This window comes from Melampsora larici-populina, assembly GCF_000204055.1.
Source record: "Melampsora larici-populina 98AG31 unplaced genomic scaffold MELLAscaffold_3, whole genome shotgun sequence".
Lineage (NCBI taxonomy): Eukaryota > Fungi > Basidiomycota > Pucciniomycetes > Pucciniales > Melampsoraceae > Melampsora > Melampsora laricis-populina.
In genome coordinates this window covers 1,521,704-1,543,833 of record NW_006768767.1, presented here as the reverse complement: position 1 = coordinate 1,543,833, position 22,130 = coordinate 1,521,704, and the positions used below count along the sequence as shown (strand labels likewise).

The 22,130-nt window shown below is 38.9% G+C and overlaps 4 protein-coding genes across 4 annotated transcripts; 1 reads left to right on the top strand and 3 right to left on the bottom strand.

Moving 5' to 3' along the window:
- Positions 1-5,640: 5,640 nt before the first annotated feature.
- Positions 5,641-6,366, bottom strand: MELLADRAFT_102352 (uncharacterized protein; the record flags this gene model as incomplete). Its single annotated transcript, XM_007404983.1, has 4 exons — positions 5,641-5,808; positions 5,889-5,903; positions 6,098-6,199; positions 6,241-6,366. The coding sequence occupies 4 exons, from the start codon at positions 6,364-6,366 to the stop codon at positions 5,641-5,643; spliced, it is 411 nt and encodes a 136-aa protein (XP_007405045.1).
- A 1,070-nt stretch (positions 6,367-7,436) lies between these two features.
- MELLADRAFT_102351 (uncharacterized protein) lies at positions 7,437-9,078 on the bottom strand (the record flags this gene model as incomplete). The annotated part of the gene is made up of 3 exons (XM_007404982.1): positions 7,437-7,796; positions 8,625-8,961; positions 9,029-9,078. 3 exons carry the CDS (start codon positions 9,076-9,078, stop codon positions 7,437-7,439), a joined length of 747 nt encoding a protein of 248 aa, XP_007405044.1.
- A 6,253-nt stretch (positions 9,079-15,331) lies between these two features.
- On the bottom strand, positions 15,332-16,361 carry MELLADRAFT_59573 (uncharacterized protein; the record flags this gene model as incomplete). Its single annotated transcript, XM_007404981.1, has 5 exons — positions 15,332-15,670; positions 15,747-15,899; positions 15,958-16,080; positions 16,143-16,166; positions 16,236-16,361. The coding sequence occupies 5 exons, from the start codon at positions 16,359-16,361 to the stop codon at positions 15,332-15,334; spliced, it is 765 nt and encodes a 254-aa protein (XP_007405043.1).
- An 806-nt stretch (positions 16,362-17,167) lies between these two features.
- MELLADRAFT_59572 (uncharacterized protein) lies at positions 17,168-17,985 on the top strand (the record flags this gene model as incomplete). Its single annotated transcript, XM_007405273.1, has 5 exons — positions 17,168-17,262; positions 17,331-17,492; positions 17,566-17,629; positions 17,706-17,822; positions 17,899-17,985. The coding sequence occupies 5 exons, from the start codon at positions 17,168-17,170 to the stop codon at positions 17,983-17,985; spliced, it is 525 nt and encodes a 174-aa protein (XP_007405335.1).
- Positions 17,986-22,130: the final 4,145 nt, after the last annotated feature.

Genomic DNA, 22,130 nt, shown 5'->3' with positions numbered 1-22,130 from the left:
CAAGCCACATACCGACAACGACAAGGGTAAAGTGTATTGTTTATGGTACCCTGTCGATTGCATTAGTGGAAAGATAGTCACCCAAACCGAGGGGTTTTATCTTGAAGGTGGCTGGTTTGTATTTCCAGAGTTTCGGATTGCTTTCAACTTGGGTGGTAAGTATACAGTTCAAATTGCGTGGGATGGGAAGAGTACTTTTCACCATACGCTACCTTCCAAGGAAAAGGTTTTGGTCGGGGAGAACGGAAAAAATGTACATTATACTAGGTTGGGATGTTCGACCCAAATAACTCACACCATTGCCCGTGCGAGTGCAAAAATCGAAACCAAGGAACAATGGAATCACAAAAAAAATTGTAATCGCAGAGTTAGGGACTGTGATGATATACTACAACTCAAAGATCGAAAATGGAAAATGTAGTTTCTTTCTTATTGAAGTTGATGTTGCTTATTAGACCGTTACATTATCATGTAATACTGTTTTTATGTGTTTCATGAATGTTGACAATCAACAAATATCGAAGTGTTTAGGTAAAAAAATTGAGCCAGAATTTCACCATAAGTTTGAATGAACAATTTGGTTGATGTCATGCAGAGGCAATGCATAGCATGCAATACAATTATCAGTACCTCTTTAACAACTAAAGAGCACTGCAGGATTGCAACTCGAAATTGAGCAATGCATCTAGCCGCGGCGCCCGCCGCTGATCCGCTAGTTACTTGTAGATTGTCGGGATTTGTACGTTTGATTCCAGTATCACAAAAGGACAACGCTGAAAGGACCGCTCGTCGTGTATTTGCGGCATGGTTAGCAATCTTTGGAGCTCCAACATCCATGATTGGTGACCGAGACAAAATCTGGGTCTCACGGTTCTGGCAACAACTCAATAATCAACTGAGTGTCAAGGTTCAATTATCGACAGCCTACCATCCACAAGCGGATGGCCGTAGTGAACGCTCCAATAAAACTCTCGGCCAAATCCTCCGACATCTAGCTAGTACCCGACACAGCAAATGGTTGGATTCCCTTCCAGCGGTGGAATACGCGATGAACTCAGCGGTCAACTCGGCGACAGGGATATCCCCATTCGAATTTGTCCTTGGGCGACGTCCTCGATTATTCCCGACCAAAGCACCAGCCGGACCTTTGGAAACCGATGCTCACAAGTGGGTAGAGAAGAGGAGGTCGGACTGGGCAACCTGGAGGGACAAATTATGGTTAAGTCGGGTGGATCAAGCCCTTCAATACAACAAGCGGCGACAAGGAGGCAATCAGTTGGAGGTAGGAGACTGGGTGCTTGTGGATAGTCATGATAGACAACAGGTGGTGGGAGGAAGAGGTCGGGGGTGACAAAGCTGCGTGCACGCTACGATGGTCCTTATCGAGTCAAGACGGTAATCAACGACGGACGAAATTAGGAGGTTGAATTGCCAGAAGACAACAAGAGTCACCCAATCTTTCACATTTCCAAACTCAAAGCATACAAGACGGACAATGAGGATGAGGCCATGTTGGGGACTACTGTCCAAAAGTAAGTTCCTCTCCTAGTATGCACCGCCGCTACCCTCTACACTCGTATAAAACAACTCCAAGGCCACGCTGTGAGCACAACATCTTTGGTTTACCTCTTTATACCAGTGGCGACGGCGGCAATGACGATCTTCAAACGACACGACATTCATCAAGTAGCAAATTGACTTCAGGCTTCTTTTCTTTTCCTTTTTCTCTTTTTCTTTTTCTTCTCTGTTATGTTTCTTTGTTTCTGTTATAGTTTTCTTTTCTCTTTTCATTAAAATATTCAATTTGTGGGGCGAGTTATGCCATTTTTTTTCCTTTTTGCTTCTTTCTTTTCTTTTGTTAGCCTAACAGACTAGACTCAATTTTTCTTAGAGGGGGAGGGTGTAAGGGCGTACCCTTACAGGTAGCGCAGAACACATAGTTGTATGGGTTTAGACAGTAGCTAGTAGTATTACTTGTATTCAGTGCCCTGGCTCCAGAGTTCCCTTTCCTCAGGAGAACTCTCCACTTGGAGCCAGGTGAGCCTTTCTTTATCTTGTTATCTCTTTTCTCATCTATTGTACTTTGGTTAGATTAGGTTGCTGATAGGAGGAGAACTCTCCACTTGGAGCCAGGTTATCTTTGGAATATAGATTGACGGGTTTTATAGGTAGTTTTGGGCTTCTCGAGCTACCTTTTGTGACTAGTGAAGGCTCTCACGCATCTGAGCCTTACAGCAATGTCACTCATGTGAGAATAAAACAGGCTGGACTCCAATAAGGGTTGGGTCAAGGTGGGAAAGTTTGGTAAGCACTTTCATTTCTTTCAAATTGACAGTGGCAGTGCGCTTATTTGCACGTTCTGTCCACATGTTTTTAGAAACCAACAATTAAAATCACAAAAAACACAACTCAAAGGAACAAATTACATAATCATGAATTGAATTGCAATATTAAGATAGGTAAACTTTCTTTCAAATGTTTTCACATTCATTTTGGGCAAGATCTTCTTCTTTTGACAGGTTTATATCATTTGTACAATTTTCATTCTCCACATTTCTTCATTGTTGTGTTAAACAATCATTTGATTTAAATGGTAGATAATTTGGTAAATTTGAGGGTGTGCCTATTTTGGCTGTTCCTGTTCTCCTTGTATACATCTCTTATGCTGATAAAGAGACATATCAAGAAAAAAGTTCAAATAAGACAGATTGGATCATCAAATTTGCTCATGTTGCGAAAATTGAATTCAAAATTTTGATGCAATACCACCACCCGTTGAATTCTAATTGGTTTGAATATTTTTGGGTTGTTTTGATTGCTTTATTAGTGATAGGAGCAGGAGTAGTAGTTGAAGGTGGCATTATGGAAAAATCAGAATATGTAGGGAAAACAGCCGAAGGGACAAATATTGGATCACAAGATAAGAGAAAACAAGATGGAATTTGGGTGTAGTAGTCCATTTTTGCTATCCTTCAATTCTATTATCAATCTTTGGACTGAACTTTTGTCAAAATGAAACTTTTTTGTGGAAAATGGAAACATGCAGGACACACAAAGTCAAGAACTGAAATGGTTAGAACTTGAAAAAAATCAAGTTGTTATTGGTTTATATCTAGCCTAGACCTTTTCTTTTATGGATAACAACAAAGAAGCAAAAATTTATGTAAGACTGACTCCCATAGCACATGAGCCCAAATCCAAGAGCTGTTCTTTTACATGACAATATTTGTTTTCATGATTTGTATGATAAAGCAAATGTCCAGCTAAACTTGCTTTTGAATGATATTGATGACTTTGTGATCTGGTTTGATCATTACTCGTCATTAATGAATCAGATGAAAAATCATATCCAAAAGAAGGTATAGTGGTACTTGCAGTAGTTGTATTCATACTACTAGGGCCCGTTTGGCTGGAACCCAAAAACGCCACCAAAGCCAAAAACCGTTTTTGGGTCAAAACAGTTTTTGATCTTCATCAAAAACACCGGCGTTTGGTAACTTTGTTTCATCAAAAACAAAAACCGTTTTTGATCAAAAACTCGTCAATTTTGAAAAACAGCCTTGAGGCTGTTTTTGAGACCAAAAAGACTTTTTGCCCTTATTTGCCCCTGTATTTCAACTTTTCGATGAGCTCTGCAGTTGAGTGTTTGGTAATCAAAAAACCAAATTTCAAGTTTTTCATTCCGCCCCATGAAAAGGGGGCAAATTGAAAAAGCGTTCTTGTGTAATGCTTTTTGGCTAAACCAGCTGAACGGGTCCCCGTTGATTGATAAATTACTTGAAGTTGAACAATGTTTTTGAAGACAATCTTCTAAAAATCCTATAACTATAAGAAATCAAATCACACTTCCTACAATCACAGAGATCACAACTGCTGGCAATGTATTTTTATTGTTTGTAGTAGTGCTTGGAAGTGGTGAACAAAATGAAGCTGATGGTTCCATTGAAATTGTTTCAGGTGAGGGAGATACTGAAAATTGGGTGACAGGCTCATTATTAGTTGAAGAGACTGATTGCTTCTATGATATTTGGAAAACAGTCAAGCAGATCACATTAGCAATGTTGATAGAATAATATTGCATTAATCACCTACCTATTTATTTTGATTTTGATATGATAGTTGAAATAAATCACTTCGGTCTTGATTTTGATTTTGATATGATAGCTGGGTCCGTCAGTTTTAGAAGTGCTCAAAGAAATTTATTGTACATGTAAGATACTTTGAAGAGACAAAGCAGGTCGGATTATCCACTAAGGTGAGAAGGTGCAGCATGCCCTAATGAGTCAACTTCAAAACAAATACTTATTAGATGGCTGATAGGATGATAGAAGTATGTAGAAAACCAACTCACCTACATAAATGACGTGAAAGAAGAGGGACTCCAAACTCAGTTTGAGTGGAAGAGTTGGTTGAGCTCCCTGCTTGATATAAGTCAACAGGGCTAGTAGTGAGGGCAGAGTGGCAAGAGGCAGACAGAGAATGGATTTGTAGCAAAGGTACAATGTCCAGCGGGCAATTGAAAGGTGCAGCCAAGCATGTGAAGGGTCCAGCATTGTGAACCTTGGCAAGGAGGCTAGTTGATGCAAGCGCAAGGGTAGCATTTGTATGGATCAAGGGTTGGGAAAAGCAGTGCAATTTGGTAGGCTGGGTAGGATGTTGATGCATAGTACTGTGAGTGACTGGATATGAGAGATCTTGAAGCAAAGTAACACCTTGGCAGCAAGAGTTGTTGGTCACCGTTGTGAAGAGGAAGTAGGCGAGTTGCATTGTACTGACCTGGTGAGGGTCTGATGAGGAGGTGCTGCAAGCAAATAGGATTGGAGTAGCCTTTGAAGTGCTGTTTTGTAGTTGATAGGTGTCAGGGTTGCTCCGCCTTGGGTGTTGGTGTGACACGGAAGGAACAGTAGCCAGCTGAGAAACAGAATTGGAGCATGAATTAAGCAACAGTTGCAGAAAGTCATAGTTTTTTATGTTAGATTACAACTCTAAAACTTTTCTAGATACTCCCATCAAAAAGTCTCAAATAAGTGTTTTCACCCAAAGGTAAAAAATCAAAAAGTCAAAGAAAGTGATTTCACTCCATTCAAAAAAAACCTTGCCTACTACCGGTTTTGGTTCTGGCTGGGCCTGTGTTTCTCAAACAATATAAATACCCCTCGAAAATTGCCCACATCTTCTCAAAACATCCCCAATCAGTTAGAGTTGGTCAAATGGCAGTGTGCCAACATTGATGAACCTGATATCTACTTCTAATAATTGTTTCTCTTGCCTGCAAGGTTTGCTGGAAGGCGGTGCGCCAAAATCAGTGAACTCCCTGGTTTTTTGCTTGATCTATCATTATAAGTTTGCTTAAACTATTAAAAACAAATATTTGTTGGACAGCAGGGTGCTAAAAACAATAAACACATTGTTCATGTTATCAACCAACTATACAAGTATATTGTTATTGAGATATATAACTTGTCAAAAAAGCATTGTATTCTGACAGGATCAAGTCTTCAGATGCAACATCTTTGACTAAAACAGACAACAAACACTGCAGCCCTACACACAACCAATATAATAATAACCTCTGCGTCTAAACAGACAGAAAAATCCGTACTTCTGAACATAGTCTTCTTTATTTGGCATGATGAAAGTTCAACAATGAACCAAAGAACAACTGACTTGAGTCAAACAGATCATATCTGACACCCCATCATCAAAATCTGCTTCATCCCCCCTTGCATGGGATTTGGATCCATACTTCCCATATCCCCATTTCTCTAACCATTGGTCTATGTGCTCTTCAATGTACTGGAAGTAACCCTATTGCTTCACACAATGGATAGCACACATGCAAATATTCAAAGACCCATTTGCCCTTCTCCCTTGTGTTTTTGGCTGACCACCACGTCTTGGGACTAAAATACACAGCAAGACAACCATTTCAAAATGACAAACTTGTGGTCCACCATCTGGAATCCTGAGAGAAGGTGTCTGTCTGCAGATATTTCACTGAACAAAGCTTTGCCTTTGTACAGAAGAAATTTCTAGTGAGACCAAGCTTGGAGGGCCCATGATAGAGTAGAGCGTGGAGTTTTGAACTTTGGCTAACATATTTCTTGGGATTCTTGTTCTGGGCTGTCTCAATGGCCCACATGTCTTTAGGCAAGGGTGATGCAATTGCATTCTTGGAAACTATGTCGATTAAACCCACCTAGAAACAAACCCGGTATGATCAGTGTACTTTACTTATACTATAATCGGTAATTTTATGGCTGTCCTCAAATTTTCAATGAGCTGAGCAAGAGGAACAGGTACCCCAGGATGTCCAGCTACAAAGTTATGGAATCCAGTAAGAAGTTTTGCCGCATGGATATTCATCTGGCACTCCTCCAGGTATTTCAACAGAGCGGTCCCTTTCAAGTGCTGTCTGGCAACATGATGTAACCTTCAAATAGGATTTGCCCACTGTTTTGATCTTCCAATTACTGGAAGGGAATATGTCACTAATTTGTTGGAATGGAAGCTTGCCCGCCAAGGTTCAATTTATATCTCTGCCTGTTGAAGAAAAACATTGGGTCACATTTTGAAGGAAATCCAAAGCTTATGTTTGGTTCCTGAGCTACAGGTTCAAAGTGCAAAGCAAGTAAAATGATGTTCTTCCAGTGTAACACGTGTGGATTTGCCCAGGTAGTGGAGACAGGAATTTCAATTTCTCCAAGAAATGGAAGGCAGGGATCTCATTTTCCGAAGATTGTAAATCTGTCCAGAGTGAAAGAGTCCTATTCCAGATCCTTGCATCTCTTTGACTTCTCTAAGATTTCAAAACATACTAGCCAGCAATTTCAGAAAGAAACAACATGTCTTTGACAACAGGGTGGCTTTCCTGTGGTTCTTCACCATCCTGGGTGACATCAAAATCGGGAATAGAACCCCAGAGTGGTAGGGTGTAGTTTGAAGGGTTGCACCACCATGTGGGAATCTTAGAGCTGTTTGAAGTGACACTTATGTCGCTGGATGCATTAGATTGGAGCAGGTATGGTGTTCTTTTGGTTTCTTGAAGTGATAGTCAAAGGGTGTCTTGAACCCGCTCAAATTCATCATTGTCTTTGTAGACACCTGAATATAAATTTAATCAGCCTTGAGTTTTGACCTGTGGTGGTTATTTGTTTTTTGGTGACAATATTTCCATACTCAGGCTCATCTTGAAGGTACTCCTTCAAAGTCATATGCATGGATATTGAAGACAACCTATCATATTTGTGAGATGTAACTGATTTCTGGTAAAATGTGAGGGTGAAAATTGAGCTAATGTTACACTTTGCTGCAGGTCCAACCGTAGATTTGTGGTTAGCCCAATTGTGGACATATGTTTGGATTTGATCATATGACATGTGGTCTTTTCCAACACCAATTGATATGTACTTGTCCAAAAAGGCCAGTGATAAAATTTATATGTATTGTAGGTGGCACAAATTGGGTAATGGAAAATTAATGCTGTGGCAGTATTGTGCAATGGCAGCCCAGGCAGCTCTACCAAAACAGTCTGGCCAACTGTTATCTGAAACATTGATGATGTTGGAGTATGTCCCGACTCCATTATTGTGTGCAAATTTGACAGGTGCAGTGAAAATTACAAGCCAAGCAGTGACATTGAGACCACAAGAAAATTGACGGGCTGAAAATCCACCTGGTGTTGTCTGAGCACTTCCCCCCGTCAGAACTGATGGAACCGGCTTTATGGGTTTTGGCACTGTCCATGCAAAACTGCCGCCCCAATCTTCTGATTCTTGTTCACTGGCAAGGTCATACTGGGAAGCGGAGGCCCTGGATGGTCCAGGTGAAATTGAGTTGGTGAAGGACAATTGATTTGAGGTGGTTCAACATAGGTATTGGACATTCAAGGTTGTTTGACACCTGGGTTTGATACCAGCAATGAGGTTCTTTGAGAATGTCCAGAAGTTTTCTATCAGAGATCTAATAGTAAGCTCTTCAGCACATCAGCACAAGATCAACTACAAGTTGTTCAAACAGTGACTCTGACCTATAACCATGTATGGATAATAATATGATTATGCATAAGTTGTTGACTTAGATAACTGATCTCTGAAGAATTCTCTTCCCAAAGAGTTTATTATATTCTAATAGTAAGCTCTTCAGTGTATCAGCACAACATCAAATACAAGTTGTTCAAACAGTGACTCTGACCTAATAATGTAAACAACTTGATTAGAACATAAAGAAATGTGAAATGTTTGATCAAATAATGAGATAGTCTAAGTACCTATAACAAGGTACAGATAATAATATGATTAGTTATAAGTGATTGACTTAGATAACTGATCTCTGAAGAACTAAAATATTGATTATAAGAGAAAACATAAAAGAAAACACAGTATTAATGTTATAGTATGAAATGATTCAAAAGTCTAAAATTCCTTATTTCTCTTCCCAAAGATGGGGATGAAAAGTAAAACTAGAATTGGTTAATAACTGTTATAAGGAATTGTAGGTCAATCACATTGGGGTAATCAATTGTGTAATTTTCTTTGTTAACCTATGATGTCATTTTAATTCTTGATGCAATTTAAAATAATTGTCTTGTCTGTGTCAATTGCACACCTCAACATTTTTTCCACATTACGTTGGGGGAATTGGGTCTCATCTGGTGGTGAGCTTCTAATCCCCTTGGCACGGCATGGTCCCCAAATCAGAGGTGTTCCAGTAAGGAGTAGATACCCAACTGAACATCTACTGCAGTGAACCAGTTTAACACCCCGATTTCCATGTTCTGGAATGCAGTGACAACAGACAGTGGTGTGGAGATGTGGTACTGTACGGCTGAAGGAGAGACAGTCAAGCTTTCTGGAAGGAGGTGGGTCCCAGGCATGGTTCATCTGAGGTATTGAAGGCTTCTTTGCTTTGCCTGAAAGGCAAGATGGTTGGTTGCAGGGAAGTATTGGAATTTTGAACCATCTGTCAATTTTTGAGACAGTGAATGGATGAATGAAAATTTTCACCCGCTTCCCGGTTGGACACATACCTTATGTATCTGGTAGAATTGTTTGATGGGGCCCCAGAAACACTGGTCATTTTTTTTGTATGTCATCCAACATGTGAGCAAAAGTATTGTATATTCAGCATTATAGTATTGAAGATGATGCTTTTTATGTTTCAGTTAGAAAGTATTTGGTTGGTGTGGATGCCATTGACAACATGCATTTCATCACAAGTCATTGTTATGGCATTTTATGGTTTACACCATTGTAAACAAAATATTTTTGCACTTATGATGCTTTCAACACAAGTTGATGACTTTTGTTCAACATATGTGTTTATAGTCTATTTGTTTAAATCAAACCATCTAGAATCAAAAGCACAACTATCAATGGGTCTATGACCCCATCATACAAAAATCATATTCCAGGCAGCATTATCTGAAGTGGGAAATAGGGAACAAGTTATTTGTCATCTTAAAAGGCCACCTTGTTCTGATAGATCTGGGTATATGTCCAAGAGTACAAATTTTGACAGGAGATGTGAGCTGTGTATATCAGATGGAATGAGATAACTGTTTGACCTGATTTCTAAAACACCTTGCCAAATAGGTACATTCAATTTTACAGTCATCTCATGGTCAAAGAGGTGATTGGAACCCCCAAGCAACTTTACTGCAAATGTCCCCCGGGTTTGATCCCTACGCTTGACATTGACAAAGATCTGAGACCAATCCAAATAACTAAGCCAGTCAGATGGGACAGTGGAGCTGTCCTGGAATCTTTCTTATACATATGGGTATGATTTATCATTTGATCTATATGAATTCTCAGTGCCATGCATTTCAATATTTATACTTTATGAATCCTCAGACTTCAAAGCAATCAAGATGAACTCAATATTCTGAAGCACCTAAGTCTTTTGGGGTGCGCATGGGTCACAGCTTGTATTACTGGATGGAGATCAAGTGATTCAATAAGACAACCATTAATCAATGATCCTACTTGAGATACTGATAAGCTTGTTGAGAAATAGAGGTCCCCAACACATGGTGTGGAGAGGTAAACAAGACTAGCCAATTGGGCGGCAGGCACCTCTTTTTTGTGCTCCGTACCCACCAGAGCTTTCAAGTGTTTTTGATGCAATAAAGATCTATGAAAATTACTATGTTACTATATTTCTCACTTCATCAACATGGATAGAATGACTGATATAAAATATTTTTCATCCCCAATAAGTTCTTTTGTGATCCATGATTGATCACAATCAAGGGCATCCTAATACAGAATCTTATAAAATCAAGTTGGACAATTCATGGTTGCAAGATTCAAACAAAATTGAGACAAAAATCAAATTACTACATGGTTGATCTCTTGAAATCTCTGGTTGACATTTGCAATGAATTTTGTCCAAGCTATGATTTCTTCATGTATAACTCCCAATGAGCTAAGGTCATGATTTGGCTGGATTTAATGTGCCAAAGGTATTTGCATCCACAGCTCAGAAATAAAATTGGCCTGATGTAAACGCACCCCAGCACATTGACAGGCCATTGTGCATTGCAATGCAGTCTCCTCGATCCAACCAACACTTGAAGCAACCCGCTACAAAAAGTGAGCGCGGGGCGGCTACGGGGCAGACCGCCCCGCTGTTGCTACAATTTTTTTGGGGGTTCAGCTCCCAACTGATCCGCCACCGCTCTCTTCCTGAGAGTATGCACATAGCGGATTGGGATGTTAGCACAGCAAGTCAAATTTACGCGCTGCAGCCATCACTCAGAGCAGTATGAAGCGGTTCAAGACCAAATCCACATTTACAAGTATCACCAACCCAATTGGTCACACTTCAAAGGTTGATTGAACCACAAGTACAATTCACAAACTGCATCACAAGTCTCTCCAGCTCAATCAACCGATCAACTAACCAACCACATCATGGCTAAGCAAAACCTCATGAGACAGTCTGTCCTTGGACTTGTTTCTAATCTTGATGCAACCAGGTAATTACATTCAAAACCAATTGAACAAAAGATAGCACCACCAAATTCATTCAAGATTAGAAGATTCACATATTGTAGCTGAGCTGATGTCATACAGTATCATAAATCTGTACAAACCTGCTCCTGTATTTCCCCACCAGGAATATATAGTTTATTAACCTTTGTGACATAAATTGACTGAGTTATTGAGGTTTGAAAAAAAAATCACTGACAAAAAATACTATTTTTGTACTATACCTAAGAACTAATTCTGGAATATCTTCCAGCTTTATGAATATACATACAAAAAAATTGATAATCTTTTTGAAAATATGTTTCTCCACATATTTGTCCCCTGAAGCCTTCCTGTATGTGCAGTATTTCTACATGTAATTCCTGAATGTGTCCGCAAGTTTGAGTTTCTGAAGTTCTTTGCCCCTAGACAAATTTGAGGGAAATATTGCCAAAATCATTCTGAGTTTGATTGATATACATATGAATGGTATTTTACCAAGATTTATGCCAAAACATTTGCCATATCCTGCCTAGAATCAAAGAATCAATTAAAATGTTAACTGCTCATGTACACACCACAATTACATATAGAAATACTGCCCATACAGGAAGGCTTTAGAGGACAAAAATGTGGGGAAACATATTTTCAAAGGAGTATCAATTTTTGTGTGTATGTATATTGATGAAGCTGGAAGATATTCCAGGATCAATACTTAAGTATAGTACAAAAATAGTATCTTTTGTCCGTGATTTTTTTTGAACCTCAATAACTCAGTCAATTTATGTCACAAAGGTTAATAAACTATATATTCTTGGTGGGGAAATACAGGAGCAGGTTTGTACAGATTTATGATGCTGTATGACATCATCTCAATTTTGGTGGTATGACATATTTTGCTGGTAACTGACCCAGAAACATCTTGATAGCAGATGGATGTTATGCTGAAAACAAATTGAAGTTTTGTTGAAAACATCTTGGAGACATTGGATGTACTGGCCTGCCAGTGACCAGTAGTTGGGGGCTGTGGCACCGCCGGCATAATATCCTTGGATACGAGTATCCGAGTTAACAGCGGGTATGTGTGTCCGAGGAATCATCGGATAATTGTGTATCGAGGTAAATGTTCGATGTAACATCGGACAGAGATATGTGCAAGGATATCTTGGGCATTTTGGTACCGAGGAAATCATTGCTCCGAGTCAAACTCGGCTGCACACGATCGATGATATATACCATCAGACAAATTTTGTCCAAGGCAATATTGTGGATTAACATCAGAAAGTCCTTTCCGAGTTTAATATGGTAAGACTTACCCGAGTTACAATATAGGCGGACCGTATAGCCTGATGAAATTATATCATTGGTGGGTCTTGTCCGAGTTCAATAAACCTCGGTCAGATTAGTTCGAGGAGATATCAAGTGTGAAGAATCCAAGGGTAAGGAAAACCTCGGACCTTGCTGACCGAGGTTTCCTCGTGAATTGTGTAATTGAAAATTGAAGCCACAAAATTAAAAGCCAAAAATTAAAAGCTTAAGCTTAAAACTCTTAAATTCATACTTGAAAATTAAGGCCCAAAAATTAAATCTTAAAAATAAAAAGTCTGATACTAGAGGTCAGAAACCAAAATACAAGACCTAAAAGTCAGAAATTACACATTACAAATCAAAACATAAAAATGAAAAACTAAAGCTTCAAGGTTGGGAATTAAAGATTAAAAAATAAAAACTTACATATGTGTATGTCTCAGACTTGAACTTCTTCGACCTTGACCTGCACTTCGACCTGCACCTACACTTTGACTTTGACCTCCAATCCGAACTATCCGACTTCAACCTCCAATCCGAACTATCCAACTTCGACCTCCAATCTGAACTATCCGACTTCGACCTGCACTTCCACATCCACCTTGACTTCAACTTCAACCTGCACTTCAACTTCGACCTTCAATCCGGCTTCGACCTCCACCTTGACTTAGACCTTCACAAGTCAGAAATTAGAAACATCACAAAACAAAACACAACAATCAAAACTAAAACTTTAAGCTTAGGAATCAAAGATTAAAAATTGAAAACTTATGTACACAGAAATTTGACTTGGATCTTGACTTTGACCTCCACTTGGGCTTCGACCTGCACTTCAACCTACTTCAAATTTGACCTCAACCTCAACTTCCTTCAATCTGACTTCGACCTGCACCTCAAATTTGACCTCGACTTCGACCATGTTTGACGTACACCCTGAATTCAACTTCGACCATGACCTGCAGTTTGACCTGCACCTCGCCTTCGACCACAACCTGCAGTTTGACCTACACCTCCACTTTGACTTCGATCTCCGATCTGACTTCAACCTTCACTTTGTCCTTCACTCCGCTTCTGAACCCCACTTGAAAATTGAGAAATTGAAAATATCAAAATGAGTGTAGGAGTAATGATCAAGAACATGGATCACTTACAAGTTTCAACTACAGTTAATTGAGTATATATACAGATCACAAGTCCTTGGTATCTTTTGATCAATGAGAATCCTCACATTATAGATGATCAGAAGCCAATCTCAATAGTTATGAAACTGGATTCATGATTCTATGGGTACATATACATATGAAACCAAAAAAACTTGAATTCCAGGTATGGAATAGGATCATTCAAATTTGATGAAATCCCTTGAATTTTGTGTTTTCTTCCTATCATCAAGAAAAAAATGAAATCAAAAAATCAAAAAATCAAAATCTGATAAATATATACATTGTTAGTTTCGTATAGTTTGTCTTTATTTTCAGAAAAAAATGTAACAATCAGAGAAGGGGGGGTTTGAAATCTGATCTATACAATTTTTTTCATTCTGTTAAATTTGTTTACATTTCTTTAAACTTACTTTATTTCAAGTTTATTAAAAAGACATTAATTTTTGTAAAGGTTTTTTTTATTACACATCAGACAATTTGCATACAAAAAAAGGAACAATTTTACATTTTTAATTTTCATCCGTGAGTTTAGTAGTCTTTCTTGACTCTTTTTTTGTGGTTTGTTTTACTTTTCTCAAAATTAATGAAAATCAAATTCTATTCTAGAAGACAAAGCAAAGAACATGATGTGATGTATCAATATACCATGTCACTGTATACTTTGATTTTTCAATTGGTGGATCATGCTATGGCACTCTACAAGATAGTTGGTGTGAGTAATCAAGAGACAATGAGGTGTATTTCATCCATTGCAGGCATGTCTGCCTGTTCTCTAGTATAATTTATACATCCGGGAGATCAGCTTTGTGCAAGATTGTTGCATGCTGCAAGAATGCTGCTCATTTTTTCCATGACGGCAGAATTTTGTTTGGTATTGTCACCCAGATTTGGTTGCCTTGTGTCAGTGTGTTCAACATCAACCATATGCTGGTCCTGCTGAACATCAGGCGGCTGCTGACGGCCACGCAAAGCTACCAATGCCTCCACCTCGCATCTAATGAGCTGCACCCCACACATAACGCAGGCGGAAAAAGGTGTAAGCTAATTGTGATTTCATCGTCATGATTTGAGAAAAGCTGGCATACATTGTGCAGTGCCTCCATTTGGGGCTTGCTTTTCTTGTGCTGGTTGTTGGGGTTGGCATGGTGCTCTGCCTCCAATGCAATCAAATCGTGTAGCTCAGATAGTCGTGTTTAAGCCTAGCAGAAAGTTTCAGAACAAGCAAGAAGAGTTGAGATATGGATTTATCTTTGAAACATTCACCTTTTGAAGATCCCTATCATTTTTCTCTGCTATATCTGCACCATCCGCCAGATCCTTTTGTATTGAACTCAACTGAGACAGGAAAAGGTAATAAGGGGCATGTTTATGAGTACATGCAGAAGCCAGAATGAAGATAAACTCTGCAATACTTTTCCCCTCAGTCCCTCAGCATCTTGTCTGTGTTGTTTGCGCATATCTGATATAATTTTTTCTTCAAATTGTTGAATTTCCTCCAGGGTACTGGATTTTATGTTCACTTTGTACTTGTCAACTATCTTCTGGAATTCATCTATTTGTGCTTGCAACTGGTTCATGCACGTTTTAGTTTTAAAATGATCTTGCAGTCAGAAATCAAACTATGTGTGAATCACTGCAGAAGGATGACTTATGACTAACTTTCAGGTTTCCTTGGTTGTAATGATTCTCAAGATTTTGAAATTCACACTTCAACCTACCGTCAAGCTCATGTTGACATTCCTGGATCAACTAAGATGTAAAACAAAATGGTGATACTGAGCTTATGTTATGTTGACCATCCGGTATAGAAAACTCAAAATGGAAGTACCTTGCCTTGCAACTGGTTTTGCAGTTGATGATTGTTAGTCACGATAGCATGGATCTTACCTAGCTGGGCTTCAAGGTCTTTTGTATACTGTTCTTTGTAATGTTTAGTTTCATTATGTATTTTTGTTTTGCTGCTTTCCCGAACCTAGCAAATATGTTGATAACCTCAGAGAAAGAAAGTTTCAAAAGATTCTGGTCATCACTAGTGAGTTTTGTTTTACAAACATGAGCACAAGCACCCCTCATAAACTCTTGAATTTCACCCCGCAATGTTTGTAGAGTTTTCTCCAAAATACCATGAACCCCAAGTTTCTTGATGACTGTCTGAACTATATTGGTGCGTTCAAACTCTAATGGGTTCAAAACTTCTCGCCGAGCCTCTTGATGTAAACATTGAATCTAAAAAACACAAACATAGTCAGTTGATTGAACCAGATATGTATACTTCCCACATATGAGATATTCCAAGCCTCACCTTGCTTTGAATTGTGGCTATAGTATCTGCTAAGTTGGTGTGTAAAGCCAATTGAGACTGAGCATGGGTCTGTGATTGGGTTGTTTTTTGTCCATTTTGAGCACCTTGGTCCACAAGTCTGGAAACGATTTCTTTGGTGGTGTTGCTATCTTTCTAGACATAGTGCATCAGATGTTTCAGTATTCATATGCCTTGGGCAAATCAATCTTACTCCTGCAGGTGCAGAGATGTAGTTCACCTCGAGCTTTTCCAAAATTTCTTGAAGGTACTTCACATTGACCTGCTGTTGGGAAAGCCAAGCATCTATTTGCACAAAAGATAGGTTGCATCTTTGCTGTGAGAAAGCAGGATGGTGAGCTACTGATATCAAAAAAGAGGAATACACAGTCAACTCACGTCCAGATCATGATGATCAGCCAACTAAAAAGGAATCCCTAAATTCAGTACTCTACGTCTTGATTGGGTGCACTGTAGAACATCATCACTCACAAGCTTTCGACCAACTTGCTCTAAATTCTCATGGGCAAAATTCGTCAACGGGTCTGTCTGAGTCAAGGGCACATTTGAAGTACCTCTCGTGGCCCCTCTGAAGGCTGGGTTTCCCTTGGCAGGCATTCCTAAAAAGTTCACAGTTCAATGTCAGATAATAACAACAACAGAAGATATGGATGACAGTCATAACATACTCACCGGATGTCCAAATGCTTCTTTTGGTGTTTGTTCTCCTGCAAACTACAAAACTTGTGGCAAGCCAGACTTTAGCTATGATACACACTTACATATGATAACCAAACTTAATGTTGAAAGGGATGTATGCTGACGTATGTATGTACACTACAGCTTGCAAATCCAATTGTACAACTACCAAGCCCCACTCATCATCAACCTGGAAAATCAATAAAACACATCCGCCAGCCACTTCCCCTATCTCTCTGCAACCATTCTCAGCCAATGTCCAGCCTTACAACATGGACAGCAGCCAATTCCGCACCCAACAATTAATTGACCATGGTCTGGGATCTGTTGAGGACGCACTCAAAGGACTTGCACACCAAGCACTATCAGCTTTTCTTACAGCTGATTATGACACCGCACAGCGCAAGTTCTCTGAAATTATGGACTCCAACACACGGTTGACACCCTCACATTTACACATTTCTTTATTTCTTGCGGAGTGTTTCCTGACAATGCTTCAGCCGGATCAAGCATTGGAGGCACTGGAGCCGTGTTGGAACAGGGACAGCCCTTTGAGCATAACCTTTTCTCATCCTTGGTGGGGTAAGATTTCAAAGCTATTTGCAGAAGCAAACTATTTACATCAGTCTTTATGTGATATCCAATACGATCGAGAATGTGAGAAATGGACAAATGTGGTTGAGAAAATCATCAAGGTTCAGAGGGAACAAAGTTCTCGCTTTCAGATGGCTTCTGAGGCGTTACCCACGATTTGGTCTTATTGGAAGAGTGAGGCACTTTTACGATTGGGGAAATTGACTGAAGCTCAAGGGGAAGTTGTGTAGGCTTTTTCCCTTGTCTTGAAACAATTAAGACGTGGTAGCTTAACATTTGTAATATTTGATGCAGGGTTGCGTTAACAGTGTCAGACAATCCCAAGGTGCCTTCGTTGACAAAAGAAGAGAAGTTATGGATAACCGGTCTTATGGCATATGTGAAGCATGATTTAGAAGACGCCTCCAAGAGATTGAACTCTTCCCTCCTATTGAATGATAAAGATATCAAAATCAGGTACTGTAGAGCAATATATCACTAGTTATCTGAATTGAGCTGATCTTTTGAACCTTGTGGGTGGTGCATGAAGAAAACTGTACAATGTTATTGAATCAGAGCGAGAATCTGATCTTCAGAAGTTGAATTACTATGAAGTAAGCTTCTCCAAAATTTTGACATACTTGAGGAAGAAGAAGAATCTCCCTGCTAAAGTTCTTTTGTAACTTACAGGTCCTCCAAGTCCCTCTAGGTGCAACTGATGTAGAGATATGTGCTGCCTACAAATCCCGAGCCTTGATGATCCACCCTGACAGAGGGAATGCAAAAAGTCACATGGAAATGTCTTATGTACGTTGTTATCTGTTTGAAAAGCACGTACTAATCCACACCTTCAGGATAGGTCCTGATATAACTTTGTTTGCAGTTGTCAGGGGCACGTGATGCTTTGCTGGATCCCCAGGAGCGTCGCAAATATGATATGAGACTTGCATTAAAAAGTGAAGGAAAATGATATGATCCTCCTGATCTTATAGTGTCATACTCTCACAAGTTCATTGAATCCTATCTTATGGTGTCACAGTGCGGCTATGATATAAGAATTATTAAGTGAGAAATGCAAAAAAATTGAATTGGTATTTTGATAAATATCCTATCAGCCCCCGGCGAGGCCGGTGAAGGCGTCTCAGATTTAGATTAGCAATCGTAATGTATGTGCAGTGAGGTAACCCCTTTTTGGTTTAGCTTCAAGATTTGATACATTCCTGGATTATATTTTTAAGATAGAAGAGTTTCATAGCTCTTAACAACCGAGTCATCTCCCGAATTGAATCTTATGGAGATATGTCAAAGATGTATGCATACAAAACTGTAGTCAAGACTCCTTTAGGATCACGAAAAATAGACTGAAGAGAAGGTATGATTAAGCAAAACCCACTCGGTCTATAACTTCAGCCTTCCTTCTGGTATGTCGATCTTTGAATCCTGCATGTGTTCCGTTGGAGAAAGATTTGACCAGATCGATTGTTGGTTTGGTTTTTGATTCGTAACCGTTAGATTGCATGCATTGAATGTTGATGGTGGCATTGTATCTTTGGTCTGGGGATCAGGATTGCGACTATTGAGGTAATCAGCTGATTTGTCGAATCTTCAGATGTTGGAGATTCTTTATTCTCAGATTTGGTAACATCGTTGGAGCTGTCATTTGTCAATCCAATGGTCAAGTCGTGAGACTCTAACACCTGATACTGCGCCTCGATACTGGGTAAGACATTGGACTCAACAGCCACCGGGGGTAAATTTGAATCTTCAGGGGCCAAGAGAGCTCAAGTCTCAGACGAGTCTTCAAAAGTTGGGTTGCTGAGCTCGATGGTACTCTTGGAGATGACATGGGAGGTTTTGATTGTAGCTTCAACGCGATCCAATGATTGAAAAGTATCAGCCCGAGACTCTAATGCCTTGGTCGCTGGCGCAAGGGGGGATGGAACATTAGCTTCGACTGCTACAACAGGTTTGTTATTGTGAATAGTCGCCTGTTGGAGAGACAACCTTGGAAGAGACAGCCAAATTTTCAAGCATAACTTCAGCTTGGCTTGAAGATTGAAGGTTGATATAAGAAGTCTCAAACGCTTTAGACTCAGAATCAAGATCAGTCAATGATTCATCCAAGAGATTACCAACATTTGTAAATAAAGAAGTTGCAGATATGCGTTCTAGAACAGGCCGTTGACCTTCTTGAGTCTGCCCTTGTGAAGTGTGTCAAGGCAGCCAATGGTGAGTGTGGCACTCGTGGCATTGTAATAGGTTGTGCCTAGCAGGCATCATCCATCAGTCACCCAATTAATCAAATGGACAGTTATGAAACTTGGCTTACTCTGTCGTTCTCTGGGATATTCATTACCATTCCCGATTTTGTCTTAATCGGAAGGCTTCTTGAAGAAATCTAGTGATGGAGACCAGGGTGTTCAGGTTCAATCACCTCAGAAGTGACAAGAGACCTTGTGACATGTTCAAATGCTACAGGTGATTGGGGTACATAAATGAGGACCCTAGTTCATCATCACTGAATGAAGTGAAATTCGAAGGAATCAACACTTACTCCAAGAAGTTGAAGATACATCCGGAGGCCTGCAAGAGTGGAGAATTTGTTTGTGTGGCTAACTCAGCAACTGTGGGAATTTCTGTCAAGGTTGTCGGAAGCATCACATCAGTCAGCTCTTAGGCAGGGGTTTATCAAGATCAGACTTACTTTCTAGATCAATTTGATCATTTGGTGCTCTCCTATCAGCATAAATATCAGACTGAGAGGGCTTTGCAATGATGAAAAGGTAGAAGAGAAACAGGGAGGATAGGGAACAGCGATTTGGGAGGATTTGTGTTTGGAGAATTGATGGAATCACAAATGGCAAAAGCAGTAGATTTCAAGTGATGGATTTTAATTAGTACATACAGATCAATACCAGTTCAGAGCTGCTGAGACAAACAGCGACAATAGAAGCTCATAGAAGGAACTTCGAATGAGGTGTAGTGGATGTAGTATCTGAACGGAGGTGAGATGCTTACAATCTAGGGTTCAAAGTAGGTAATTAAGAAGTTAAATTGGATTCCGGATCAAGTGAATTTTGAAAGGTCAAAGATGGTTTCTGGAAGGGGGCTTGCTTCAAATTGATTCATAGTAGGCCCCACCTTCCAATGGTGAAGTTCGAAGTCAAAGTTGTTGAAGGATTTGAGTCGTATCCCAGGTTGAAAGGTGATGAAGATGGTTTCTGGAAGGGGGCTTGCCTCAAATTGATTCATAGCAGGCCCCACCTTGCAATGGTGAAGTTCGAAGTCGAAGTTATTGACTGTTCAAGAGGTTGAGTTGTGTTGGAGGTTGAAGGCAAGTTTTTGAATTCGACTTCGAAGTGAAAAGTCCTGATCCTGAACCACTGACCGGCCCGCCATCCCAAAATTACATATCCCTCCACTATTACATATCCCTCCACTCATACTCCCGACAACTTTTGAGTTTTCAAGTCGTTGGTACATATGTATGTATATATGTAGGTAAATATCTACGTAAATACTTACCTGTTTCTATGCACCTAGGCCATCAATTCCATATGTACTACATGTTGTTATTAAGTTGCTTCCAACAACTCAAGATCAACAGTATGTTCAACCAGATTCTTTATAAATTTTGTAGTCTTTCTTTCAACTTTTTTTTGTGGACTCAAGCTTACGGAATGGATTGACTATGGAATGCTACTTGAGATAAAATAAGTGATATGAGTATCTAGGATTACTTACTTGGTTGAAATGTTTTGTTTGAAAAACAGATTTTAAACTTGAGAAATCAAAGTAAAATATTAAAACTTTCTTAATTGTGCAGTTTTTTTGAATATAAGTTATGTGTGTTACCATTTTTCCACACATTCCACAAACACACTATTGGATATTTCAAAAAAGAATTAAAACATAATTAGTTTGATGATGTAAAAAAAAATGAAGATGATGAATCTGATGACAGATTCTTTACCTTTTTACCTAAAATGAACTCAGAACAATAGTTGTGCATATCAAGAAATCTATTTTCAGACAAAAAAAATCAGCAAAAGTTAATATGTATAAAGATTCAATTTATTAGATTCAAAAAATTTGGCACCATGTCTTGCTACTGATGATATACATGTTGCACATCTGCTAATCCCAATTAATGGATTACTTGATTTTTTGGACAATGTTGATGTTGATGTAGATGGATAAGGATTATAACAGTTTTTTAATACTATCAATCAAAACAAAAAAATCAACAAAATTAGTTTTCTAATATTAATCTTTTCTATAAAAATGAAGAATACTGTCACTGACTAATAATTTACTTCCACAAATTTTTCTACCTTGATTTTGATTTTGATTTGATGAACCTGCTATACCTCTTACTTCTGGTATTGCCAATGAATCTGGGAAGTATTCATACTCAAATCAGTCTTCATGTTTGTACAATGTGTGGAAAAATGGTAACACACATAACTTATTTAAAAAAAACTGCAAAATAATACACTTTTAATATTTTACTATGATTTCTCAAGTTTCAAATCTGTTTTTCAAACCAAACACTTCAACCAAGTATGTATCCTACATACACATATCACTTATTTTATCTCATATGGTTTTTTCTTTGTACACCATTTTTAAGATGCTTTGAATGACATCATTTTTTATCATCTTCCTAATTGTATGGTCATTTTCTTTGATCTTCAATGACTTCTCCCAAACACTCCAGCTGCAAATATAATCAATCCTTTCTGTTTTTGTTTACAAACTTCTTACAATTATTAGAAAAAAAGTAAGTAACATGAACCCGCCCGTCTAATCCTTGACAAAAGTTCTCTTACCATCTATCCTTATAGAAGGAAACACCAAAGAGTTTAAAACCAAATCTTCATATCATACATACAATCATGTCCTCTATCCATTTAAAACTTACAGGTATCTCTTTTTTGTGCTTCCTCTTCAGAAATTTCTTTCTTGGTTTTACTTGGCATGTTGGTATTGGGTGCTCTCAATTGAAGGCTTTGCCCATAAGCTTATGGGTTCTAATGAGTTTTTAAGTATGTATGTATGCTATGTACATATGTACATTCTTTACCTTTTAGTTTTATTTGCAACCTCCAAAAT